This window comes from Mus musculus, chromosome 18 (genome assembly GCF_000001635.26).
Source record: "Mus musculus strain C57BL/6J chromosome 18, GRCm38.p6 C57BL/6J".
NCBI lineage: Eukaryota > Metazoa > Chordata > Mammalia > Rodentia > Muridae > Mus > Mus musculus.
In genome coordinates this window covers 57,350,281-57,362,500 of record NC_000084.6, presented here as the reverse complement: position 1 = coordinate 57,362,500, position 12,220 = coordinate 57,350,281, and the positions used below count along the sequence as shown (strand labels likewise).

The 12,220-nt window shown below is 47.7% G+C and overlaps 1 protein-coding gene and 1 non-coding gene across 7 annotated transcripts in view; one reads left to right on the top strand and one right to left on the bottom strand.

Moving 5' to 3' along the window:
- The window catches only part of Prrc1 (proline-rich coiled-coil 1), a 38,224-nt gene extending 30,456 nt beyond the window's left edge, over window positions 1-7,768 (bottom strand). The window contains exons 1-5 of one of the 6 annotated variants that reach the window (XM_030250618.1): window positions 7,551-7,590; window positions 6,861-6,905; window positions 2,398-2,464; window positions 176-242; window positions 1-68 (exon numbers count right to left, since the gene is read on the bottom strand). The exon at window positions 1-68 is cut by the window's left edge and continues 49 nt beyond it. In XM_030250618.1, coding sequence (XP_030106478.1) covers window positions 1-48 — 48 coding nt within the window. In that variant the 5' untranslated portion in view covers window positions 49-68; window positions 176-242; window positions 2,398-2,464; window positions 6,861-6,905; window positions 7,551-7,590. Of the gene's footprint in view, window positions 69-175; window positions 401-2,397; window positions 2,517-6,860; window positions 6,906-7,550 lie in introns of those variants that run through there. The other 5 variants (XM_006526289.2, NM_028447.3, XM_006526288.3 and 2 more) reach the window with 5 other exon arrangements.
- A 3,603-nt stretch (window positions 7,769-11,371) lies between these two features.
- LOC115488949 lies at window positions 11,372-11,512 on the top strand. The gene has a single exon (XR_003952676.1). It is a non-coding gene; the product is annotated as a small nucleolar RNA SNORA48 (small nucleolar RNA).
- Window positions 11,513-12,220: the final 708 nt, after the last annotated feature.

The following is a 12,220-nucleotide window of genomic DNA, read 5'->3' as shown; positions in this document are numbered from 1 at the left end:
GGGAGGGGTTCCAGGCGGCGTGGTCTCGATTCCACTTTCTTCCATCATTTTCCCTCAGTTACGGCACACTGCAAAGAGATAAAGCAGTAATAAGCTTTATACGGGGCAGCAGCGCATGTAGACAGAGAACAACTGAGACTAACCACTAGGAGGCAAGTCAGCCTTTACCACTTACAATATCTGGAGGAAGGGCTTGTCAAAACTCCTGAGAAGCCATTGAGATGATTAGCAGGTGACAGCTCCTACAGAGGGCCTGAGTTCAGATCCCAGCGTCCACATCACAGCTCACAACCACCTGTAACTGCAGCTTCAAGGCACCTGACACCCACCCTCTTTTAGCCTCCAAAGGCACCCACACACATTATACATACACACGCACACACACACACACTCTCTCACACCCAAATACACCCACATTGAGTCTTTGGGTTTATTTACAACAACCTTTGTAACAAAGTTTTGAATAAATTTAAAAAGGACTATGAAACTAATATGCAAATAACGTGACATTTCCACATATACATGTGTATATATGTATATGTGTGTGTTTATATATATACATGTATATGTATATATATTTTAAATAATTTAAATAGTAAAGTGCCACAATTTTGGCCACTTGAATCCTATTAGAGTTATGTATGGATTTCAGTCAAAATGCTTAAAATACAAACATCTAATTTAACTAATTAAACTAATTTAATTCCTCATCTTTTCTCACAAAGCATTCTGTGTAGGGCTATTCCATCAACACTTCTTTTTAAGAGTTCAATTTGCTTGATTTTACAAATGTATTCTCGCAATACAGTACATGTGGGCTATGCCTATTAACAATCAAAAAATAAATAAAAAAATCAAGATGAGTTCAACTTTATAAGCCAGTTAGGTCCCAGTCTCCTGGTCCACAGCAGCCTTGTGACAGGGAAATGATGAACCTTGGGTTTCAGAAGTTAACAAAAGCAAACAACCCACAAGAGAGCAAAGTCCTAAGCAGGTCAATAGAAGACAGCATCCTTACTAACCAACTGCCTCTCTCTAGGACCTTAGCTGCTTCACACACACAATCAGCACAGCTGTCCTCTCTCATCAGAGGACCATCTTTTGGCAATGGATGGTAGTTAACAAAAGGCTCAGAACTACCCAAAGGACAGCAAGTGGGACATCTAAATAACTATACCCCTCCTACCAAGGCTCAGGGAACAACATGGAAGATGGGGTGAGAAGACTGGAAGAGCCCGAGCTTGAACTTCTATGAAACAGTCTCTTCTAAGCATGTAAGACTTGCACAAAATGAAGCCAGTCAAATTTCCAGTGCAGATGGAGGAGGGGCTGACACAGTCGATGGCTGTGAGGAGGAAGAGTCCCTTTCTTCACGGATATGTCCCACGGTAGGCTATCTATTCTCTAGTGCATGGCCCCACACCCACACCCACAGCACCACCATTTAGAATCAATGGGTTACAAAGAGGCCATGAAATTGAGAAGGAGATGTGGTGGGGCAGACTCAGGAGGAGGTGTGAGTAGGGGGGTGGAGGGCAGATATGATTCTATAAAAGAAATTACAAATCTAAAGTATATGATAGTGCTAACTTTAGTCAACTTGACAGACTCTGGACTCACTAGGGAGGGAGAGCCACTAGGGATTGCCTGTGGGCAAAATCCTGATTGTGTTGACTGAAATGGCAAGATCCACCCACTGTAGACAGCACTACTCCCTGACTGGGATCCTGGCCCGTAAACATGGAAAATGGGAGCTCAGCAGTACCAGGGCCATGCCATTTTCTAAACTTCATTTTGGTCGACTGGTAACAATTCCAGCAACTGGAGTAATCTGGTTTCTAGAAGTTAATTAACGCATTATGGATTCTTGACTCTTCCGGCCTGTGGGCTCCGGGGAAGATGTTTATTGAGCAGCACGGGACCTTCTTTTACTCGAGGCTCATCTTCCTCTGCCATAAAAGCTTCTCAACTCCCTACCCGATACCCCAACTTCCAACTGCCTCAGTGAGTAAGCTCATGGTGGTCTCCGACTCTTCCCGAGACCCCTCTGCAGGTTTCCCTCTTGAGTAAGGAGGGGTCTACACTATCCTAAATCTCTTATTCCCTGGTTTGCCTCTTCTTCCTCACCTTCCATTTGGTGAGCCACGCCCAGTAGGTGTGCCTTTGCAGGAGAACCTTCTAGGTGGAGTGGGACAAGCAGGGGGCAGGGCAGAGGCCAGGAAGATCACGGCCAGAATGTAGGAAACCTTGAACCAGATTCCACTGAGCTAAGTCGTTCTGAAAGCGGCAGTCAAACGTGTTGTCCTCTTTCCAGGGGCTGCCACTGGGCCATATGGCAGCTTTTCCTCCCAGGGCAGTTAATTTTATTATATGTTTATAAGTGTTCTGCCCACGTACCTGTCTGTGCATCATGTGGGTACCTAATACCCACAAAAGCCAGGAGAGGGTGCCAGGTCCCCTGAAACTGCAGATATAGTTGGTTGTTAGCCACCATGTAGATGCAGGGAATTGAACTCAGATCCTACGGAAAAGCAGTCAGTACTCTTAACCACTGAGCCATCTTTCTAACCCAAGGGCAGACACATTATTTTAGGAAACAGGAGCCCCTCTAGGCCAGTAGTTCTCAGCCTTCCTAACGTTTTGACCCTTTAATACAGTGGTATGTGGTGAGTCCCAACCATAAAATTATTTCGTTGCTATTTCATGACTATAATTTTGCTACTGTTATGAATCTTAATGTAAGTATCTGATATTTCTGATGGTCTTAAGCGACCCCTGTTGTTCAATTCCCACGACCCACAGGTTGAGAACCACTGTTCTGTGTAATTTAGAAAAGTGCTGGCCCATGGTCATAAATAAAGATGAAGCAAGAGATCTTCCCAAACAGAAAGCAGACTTTCAAAGGAGGAACACCCTTTTCCTTGAAGGGTCCAAAGCCCCCAAAGGACTGGGGCATGTCTTCTGATCCTCTTGAGAGAGAGCAACAGTATGGTCTGAGGGAAAGCTCTCCACCTCTGAGGTGTGCGAGGGGTCCACCTTGGCTGAGGGTCAGAAAGGAGAAGTCTCCAAAGGGTAGAATCTAAAACAACATCTCCCAAGGTCAAGATAGCCACTGGCTGAAGGGAAGTCACTAAAAGGATCAGTCCGGGTTAGAATTGCGGGGTGGGGGTGGGTGGGTGGGGGTCAGGGAGGAGCAACTTCTAGAACAGACTTAAACTGAGGAAGATCTCTAGATTGGGAAACAGACAGTTCAATGTCCACAGGGATAGTTTCAGAGGAGCAAGTGTGGGTCCCAAACACCCATGGCCAAGGACAACAGAAGGACGGTAAATGAGAGACTCTGGACTGAAAGATGATCATGAGAATCTGTATGCCCAGTCACTGCAAGGGTAGGGAAAACTGACACCACGTAGCCAAAACAGAGAGAGTTTTCACACCGGTGTGACCATGGCTAACAAGCAGCAGCACGCTCTTGATTCTGGACACCATGCGACCGACCGTCAAGCTCCCGCCTACAAGTCTCCATCTAGGTGAGCTGTACCCTTGAACTACAAAGCAGACAAGCCCTTCTCTCCCTGAAGTGGCTTTTGTTGGAGTGTTTTATTCAGCAAGAGGGAAGGAAACGGAGACGGTAGAAAACTAGCTCCAGGGCTGGAGAGGTGGCTCAGCGGGTAAGAGCACAGACTGCTCTTCCGAAGGTTCTGAGTTCAAATTCCAGCAACCCACAGGGTGGCTCGCAACCATCCGTAATGAGATCTGACTCCCTCTTCTGGAGTGTCTGAAGACAGCTACAGTGTACTTACATGTAATAATAAATAGATAAATCTTAAAATAAACAAATAAAGATTGCCTTCCTCCTGGATGCAAGGAAGAAAACAGGGATTGGATTTTTTAAAAAAAAGAGAAGAGGAGAGGAGAGGAGAGGAGAGGAGAGGAGAGGAGAGGAGAGGAGAGGAGAGGAGAGGAGAGGAGAGGAGAGAAAAAATCTGCTCCAAATCAGCTCTCATGTTTTCACTTGGTTTACAAATGTTCAGCAAAGGCAAACTGTTTGCCAAGCACTGTAATGAGCCTCTAGAAATTCAGTGCTAAGCAAAACCCAGTCAACTTAAGAGACTTGTACAGGACACAACCAAATCACAGTGCCAACATCCAAGGATGCTGGGACGAGTCAACCCAATAACAGAGATACGCTTGAAGGCTGGGTTCTGTATGCTGGGGCTAAGGACAGTGATGCTGGGCTATGGGAAAAAGGATTGCGACTGCAAAACCTGGGGAAAGTCTCCAACACAGAGATGGGTGCTGAAAGATCAAGCAAACTTCCATAAGCCAAGGGAAGTAAGAGCTTAAGAGGAAAAGGGGAACCTGCCATTAAAAAACAAACAAACAAAGTGAGCACCCTGCAGGTGTAAACAAAGAGCGTAGACACATTCAAGAAAGCCCGCCCACATGGTGGAACAAGGCTGAGGGGCAGCTAGGGGCCCAGATGCCCAGCCTTCCTGACAGAGGTAAGAGGCAGGACATTTAAAGAACAGAAAGGCACTGGAGTGGAGGAAAATCTGCCCTTTATTCTAACTCTTCTGATATTTTAAATCTCTAAGAAGAACACACAGTAGAGAGCTCTGTGCAAACTGATCTCAGTCACAGTCGCTAGACAAATCCCAAACGCAGAAGCCGGGCACGGCACCACTAAGGACTCTTGTAGACCTTACTTGGACTTCAGCCGTGTTTACCAGTTTGTGTGTACAGGAGGTGTGTGCCGCTCAGTGAAGCTAAACCGCATGCACAGGTGCCCAGTCACCACCCCAGAACCACACCATCGCTCCAGACTCCCTCACTGCACTCCTCGGTCACGTCCCCCCACTCTAGACACAAACACTGACAACAAAACACTCATTTCATAAAGGTAAGATAAACAAAATTAAATCCCAGGTAATCCCTTAATATTTGGCTTCCCACACACACACACCGCCATATGCCTCCGAAATCCATCCAAATTGGTGTATTCATATGCTTGATAAACAACATTTCTACCCACAGATGTATCAGTAGATCCACTACCCACCTGAGCACGCGGGCTGACCCCAGTTACTGACAATTCCTACTTATGTTCTGAAGACTCCTTTGGAGTAGGCCTGGTAACAACTCTTACCTAGCATATACAACCACCAGCACTGTTGGGGGGCAGGGGGGGAGGGTGAGGGTGGGGAGAGAGGGTGAATGGAAAAGGATTCCTTTGGCTGAAGGGTGCACTGAACCACTGGGCAGAGACACCACTTAGGAATGTAGAAGAAGTGCAGCAGGATCTACCAATACCCTAAACTAGAACTAACCATAACCTTGTACCCCCGGGGGGTTTCCACCACAACTTCTGGCTGTCACTAAGGTACTGCTGGTCTGGATTAAGTAGCAGCACAAATTCCCATAATACATATCCTACAAGCATCATATGATCCCACGCATCCATAGTGCCAGGCTGAGACTCTACGGCCTAAACTAAGGTGATGATGATGGAGATGAGAAAGAGGACACAGACTTGAGAGACATTTAGGGGGAAAGGCTCAGTGAGTGCCCAAAAAGGCCAGGAGGAGATGAGGCAGCATTACAGTCAGTCCCGACAGATGACGGTTTCAACAGGTCAGACAGAGCAGTGTTAAGAGGCCAAGGAGGTTAATGGTGTCCTTTAGAGGATCATAAAGTGTTTCACCTCTAACTCAGCAGGTTCAAGTTCCTTGAAACACTTAAGTAGGGACAGCAACTGGGTCTGGAGTGCACAAACCACAAACCACAAGTGTCGTGGACATACCAACGGTTTCTGGTATCACGTTCTGCCATATCTCTTCTAAGAAGGGTATACCAAAATCAAGGGACGGCTACTTAAGGCCAAACCTTCTTCCAGGCATGTAGCCGACTAACCTGCAGAAATACGAGCAACAGAGTGGCAGGAAAAAAATGAAGAGACCGTGGTTCTGAGAAGTCGACATTTCAAGGTACTAAATACTGAAGAGAGGCCAGAAGGGACGCTCTGAAAGTTCCCATGTGTTTGCTAAATTAAAGACAATCTCAGAACTGTTTCCAAAGAAGGGAGACTGGGGAGTAGGAAAGTAGATAAGCATGTATCCCCCGCCCCACCCCCCACCCCCGCCCCAAGCCTAGTTGTGAAGACGGAAACACAGACATTAAAGAGGATGAATCTGCTATTCCCTACCTGGATAATGACATAACCTGAAAGAGAAAGGCCCTTCCGCAGACTGCGTCTCTTGCTACCGAGGTTATCTCTTTCCTTCATCTCTTATCAGTCACTCTGATTTTTGCTCTTCTGAAGAAGCTATGTATCTTTTCCAAAGCCTAGATCCTAGTTAAAGATAATCCCAATCTCTCAGCAGGAGCAAAGACCACCAGAAAAACATGACCTTTTACTGTCTGAGCAATGACTTAAACACAGTACTGAGATCAACTTCACAGACATAAACATACTTTCAACACCACCACCAGAAGGAGGAGGAGAAGGAGGAGGAGGAGGAGGAGGAAGAAGAAAAAAAGAAACCTACTAGGATAAGAACATGATGCAACAGTTGATAGAGGTTTTTTTTTTTTTTTTTTTTTTTTTAAAGGGACAAAATGTAGTCCAAATGCATCAACATTACTACAGAAAAAGGGATGGAAACAGCTTAGAAGATTAGAACTCAGGGTCTGGGGCAGTGTTGGTGCACACCTTTAATCCCAGCACTCCGGAGACAGAGTCAGGCAGATCTCTGAGTTCGAGGCCAGCCTAGTCTACAGAGTGAGTTCCAGGACAGTCAGGGCTACATGGAGAAACCCTGTCTCGGGGAAAACAAAAAACAACAACAAAAAGGACTCACGGTCTGATCAAACTGCTCTTCAAAACTGTTTGTGCCTACGTTAGTCTGTTTAAAAAAAAAATAGGTGACTACTTAATAGGAAAATGGATAAAGTCAGCATCTGAAACTATTCTGAAACTATTGATATTACTGATGTCCCAAGACTGCCTCAAATACCCCTGGGCAGACTCAGGACGGAGGTCAGCAGTCATTCGCCATTCTCGGTGCAGAGCCTAAAATAAACTTCCCTAAACAGTCAGTGATTCAAACAGTGCTCAGACAGCACCAGAGTGCCAAAAAGTGCCAGGTTCACAGACTGTCAAAGCTGCCACTCAGATCCGAGTCCTGACAAAAACTCTTGGACAAGACATCCTGCCACTTAGGAAATAAGCAGTCCTAAATTTCTTTCTGAAATGGATCGGGTTAAAGGCAGCCTGCGGGGCGGCGATGGCCACTCCCGGGGATCCCGGGAGGAGCCGCTGCGTCCCACCGGGGCCGGCGGCCTGGGCAGTCTGTGCCACGTCTGCAGGCCGGGCAGGGCCGGGCGAAGGTCCGCGGGCCTGGCCACCCGTGCACGCGCCGGAGGGTGCGGCCGGGAGAGCCGGGATCGGGGCCGGAGCGATGCTGGGAGGGACCCCGTTGTCCCGACGAGTGTCTCCGCCGCCCGGAGCCCCCGCACTCCGCCGCTGGCCGGCCGGCCGGCCCGCCCACCTGGGGCTCGCCCGCGTCCCGTCGCCACCGCGCGGGTCACCGCCCAGGTCCACGCTCACCTGGGTCGGAGCGAGCGCCTGCGCAGAAGCTGCACACGCGGATCGGGGTCGGGGGCCGGGTCGGGGGTCCCTCGCGGGGATCCGGCTTACGGTGGACGAGGAAGACCAGAGGAGCGTGTGCCCCGCGCCAAGATGGCCTCCGCGCCGCCCCGCTGCCACGTCGGCGACACGCCCCGACACGCCCCTCGGCCGGCCTCCACCGGGCTGCCCCACACCCACCCACAACTGGCCCGGGTGCACCGCCGCCCTCGTCGTTCTGTCCCCACCCCTGTCACAGCAGGAGAGTGATCAAAGCTTTCCGCGTAGCTGAGGTGACCTCCAGAGAGCTACTGGGCACGAGAAGGACGGCGAGGTACTTGACGATTTTCTTCTCAAGTACAGGTTATGCACATTATTTTATAATAAAAAAAAAAAGCGAAAGTCTGGGTGCTTATCATATATGCACCTGACACAATTATTGTCCAATAACCACATAGATTAAAGAAACGGATGAATGAAGTGTAGAAGAAAAAAACAACGCAATTTCACAATCAGAAATCTTAATTTGGATCTAAAGACCCCTTGTTCTGCAGCATTCCCTGGTATGAATCAACTATTCTCCTTATTTCCACGTATAAAATGGGAGTTATATTGTCCATCACTAACTCAGGTAACAGAGTCGCCAATAAAATAAGACAGACGAGCAGACCTTTAAGCTTCCTAGTGTTCAATATTTGAAGGATGGCAGCTTTTGCAGTAGTTGGAACTTTTCCTACGGGGGGGGGGGGGGGGGGGGTTTAGTCACAGATTTGACATTGATGCAACTCTTGAACTTGGCAGCTTTAAACACTGCAATACTTTCCTGAAAACTAATACTACTTAGCAGTTCCCTGACTGCAGCTCTGGCTCTGTAGCTACAGTGGGTTGTCCCCTTTGTTACCTTATCCACTCAGAATGTGTGTGGGTGGCCTTCTTTCTGGGTTACTCTTCAGTGTTGTTTGGGGTGGTGCTGAAAGTAGATACCATCTTCATCCCCTTAGCTCACACCCTTAATAGTTATAAGGTATGTTGATTTCTTCATTCGTTTAGCAAATATTAATTAATGGCTGCAGTGTGCCGAGCATTGGTACTTTGGATAACGCAGTGAACAAGACAGACGAGGTCTTTCTTAATGGGTAGTTTTCCTTCAAATAACAAAAAGCCCACGAACTGGAAAATTAGCAAGACAACACAGTGATATGACATGGACCATAATTTCACGCTTAGGGTGCGGGGTGAAAAAACTCAAGGCTTCGTGTAAGGCATGAGATTTGAGCAGAAACTTATCCCATAGCAGGCTGTGGTTATCTAGACATAAGGAAAATCACAAAGAAAGCTGGGGGGTGGGGATGGGGGGCTGTGCTTTTTGAAGGAGGAAGTCAGAGGCCTGTAAGAGTAAGGACAGAGAGAGCCAGGTCAAACCCAGCCTGTAGTTGGTGGTGAAGCCTATGGGTTCAGTTCTAAGTGAAGTGGGCAGCATGTGGATGGGATAGACAGACATGACAAGCTTTTATTTCAGTTTTACATCACAGGCTGATCACCATACACCTGTAGCACACGGAGGTAAAAAGATGACCAGTAGAGGGACTGTGAGGGTGGTGTGTAAGCTAGACAGGTCTTGAAAATTGAGCCGCATCTAATTTACTGTTGGCTTCGATTTGGACCCTATACATTGCCTGAGTCTGTCCTAACAAATGGCAGCGGTTAAAACCAACAGATTTTATACAGAAGCCAGTGCTCCAAGACCAATATGTCAGTGGGGGGGGGGCACTCTCTAAGACTTAGGGGAGAATCCTTTATGTCCCTTCCAGCCTCTCTGCTGTCACCAGGTGTTTCTGAGCTTGTACCAACCTAGCCCCAGTCACTGTCCCTGTGTTTATATGGCTACCCTTCATTCCATGGCTCTGTGACTCTTTCTTTGTAAATATATTTGTCATTGCATTGAGGATCCAGCCTAAGTCACTCTGGAGTCTTACTGAGAACTTGCTTACAAATAAGGCCACAGATGTGCAAATCTTTGGGGAGGGTCACTATTTGACCGGCTATATAGACAAAGAGGCAGAAGTGAATGAAATACACAGGATTATCAGATAGATTTGGAAGTTGTCAATCTTGAGTGACATTTATAACATAATGTAACCATTACTTTTTTTGATCACTCTAGTCATAAATCCCTGACAATCAATATAAAGGAGAAAGGGTGCATTGTGATTTATAGTTTAAAGGATTTAGACTACCTTGTCAGGCAAGGCATGTGGCAGGAGAATGCATCAGCCAGTCACATTATGCCCCAGTCAGGAAACCAAGAGAAAAAAGGAAGTAGGACCATGCTATGAAACCCCAAGGCCCCCCACGGTGACCCACTTCCTCTAGCTTGGCGCCACCTCAAGGTCTTCCCCCAGCTAAAAACATGTGTTCACATATATAAGCCTACGAGGGGCATTTGACAGTCAAATCATGATATAAGGTATGCTTTTTTTTTTTTTTAACCCCTTTCCATGTGAACTTCCTGATATGTTTGGCTGGCGGGTACCATTATTCTAGAATTATAAATATAGAAACCAAGCCTTTCAGGATCCTGCAGAGAAGCCCAGATTTCACAGATGCTACCCCAACTACTGGCTTACTTTTAGGATGGTAAAGAAATAAAACTTGTTCTTAAATGGGCAGACAATGAGGGGAATCATCAGACAATTACAACTTAAGGGAAAAACAAAATACCACTGTGGTGATTAGTTCTTGTCAATGTCACACAACCTAGGGTCACTGGGAAGAGGGAACCTCAGTTAAGAATTACCTCCATCAGACTGCCCTGTGGTGATGTCTGTGGATCATTTTTCTTGGTCAATGATTTGTGTAGGATAGCCTAGCCCATTGTGGGTTGTGTAAGAAATCAAACTGACTGAGTAAGCCTATAAGCAGCATTTCTCAGTGGTCCCTGGAATATCTGTATTCCATCTCCAGTTTCCAGCCTTGAGTTCTTGAAAAGCAAATGCGGTTCGATGTTTGCACCTCAGCACTTTGGTGTCACAGAGTGCCCCACGCCATGGTGCTCAGGGGAGATGGAGCACAGACCAAGATAGGGACCCCAGCCTGTGTTTCAACAGTGTGGGTTGGAATGGAGGCTGTGGTTCTCAAATTTGTGGTTAACCAGCTGCTGCTGGGAACCACAGAGAGTTGAGAACATGGTTGGGGTGGGGGGCTGAGAGCCTAAGATGAGCTCAAGGCGTGGGGGGGGGGGGGTGTGGAGTGGTGTTTTAGCTCAGGATAAGTGCCAGGACTGCAGAGGCCTTCTATGGGAGACTTAGTTGTGGCTCTGTATGACTTAGGCCTCCCCCCAACTGCAGCCCTTGATGAGAGGGACAGCCTTTGCTTGTTCAAACTGTTTATTCATGGAGGAAAAGGACGCATGTGACTTACTCAGGGTCAACCAGAGATTAAATACCTTTTGCAGGAAGGAATGCCTGGGAAGGGAAGGTTATTGGCTAAACCCTTGGGGCCTATCTATCTATATATACCTCATTAGGATGCAGAACTCTAGGCTCAATGTTGCATGACCAGCTGTCATGGTCCTCTAAGTGGGGTGTTGAGGTCATGTGCTCCAGGACAGGAATCTGGTCTGGGGCTAGTGATCTCCTGCCATTCTCAATTCAGAGTTCGGGGTTCTGAACTTTTGCTACTACCTCACCAGTTCTTCTGTCTGGTGGCAAGGTCCACTGCCCCACAAGCAAACCGCCCCACATCCCCCTCAGCAATGGGCAGAGATACCTTGTTGGTGATGGTGTGCTCTTATCAGTCAGGGGCAGAGCAGACAGCAGTTCTTTGTTCATCCTAGCCTGGTGCCTGGCTTGGTGATCAAAGCTGTACTATACCTAGTACATATAAAAGTCAAATCAAATCAAATCAAATGCAGACAGTGCAGCTCAGAAGGAGGAAGACAAAGACCTGCAGGCTGCCATGTCACCCACAGACCTGACCCCCAGTGCACGCACAGGTGGGCTATAGACACCTACTTGGCTACACAATGGAGGATACCACCAGGGTCCCCACAACAAAGTGGCCAGCCTGCAGCTGTAGCCACACTGTGTGCCAGTATGAGTTGGTCAAATGGGAGAGAGAGAGATATGAAACATCTTGAGCATGAGGAAGAGAGATGGAGCTAGAGACCGAGGGTAGAGAGGAGTAGCCTGTTATGAGTGGCCAACCCCACCATCTGGGGCCATGTTGAAGACGCAGACTGAGCTACCACTGAGGGCCATGTCTGAATCCATGACTATGCAACCAGCAGATGGGGACTGTGTTGATGTCCATGGCTCATATTATGACTAGAGAATATGGAGATGTCCCAGGTCGGGGCAGCCAGTGAAGACTACGTGGCTATCCAGGGGCTGTGCATAACTGGCCATGCTTTTCATTGGATTCAATACTCTGGAGAGCTGGCCCTGTCTCTTACTGCTGGTAGCACTCAGGAGAGCAGGCCCTGCACCTCATCAAGACACCACAATGAAGCTGACCTTGGGTAAGCCAGCCCAAGGACATGAGTGTGGGAGAGCTAACCCCACCAGCCATCTGCCCTGTGAGCTATCCCTGTCC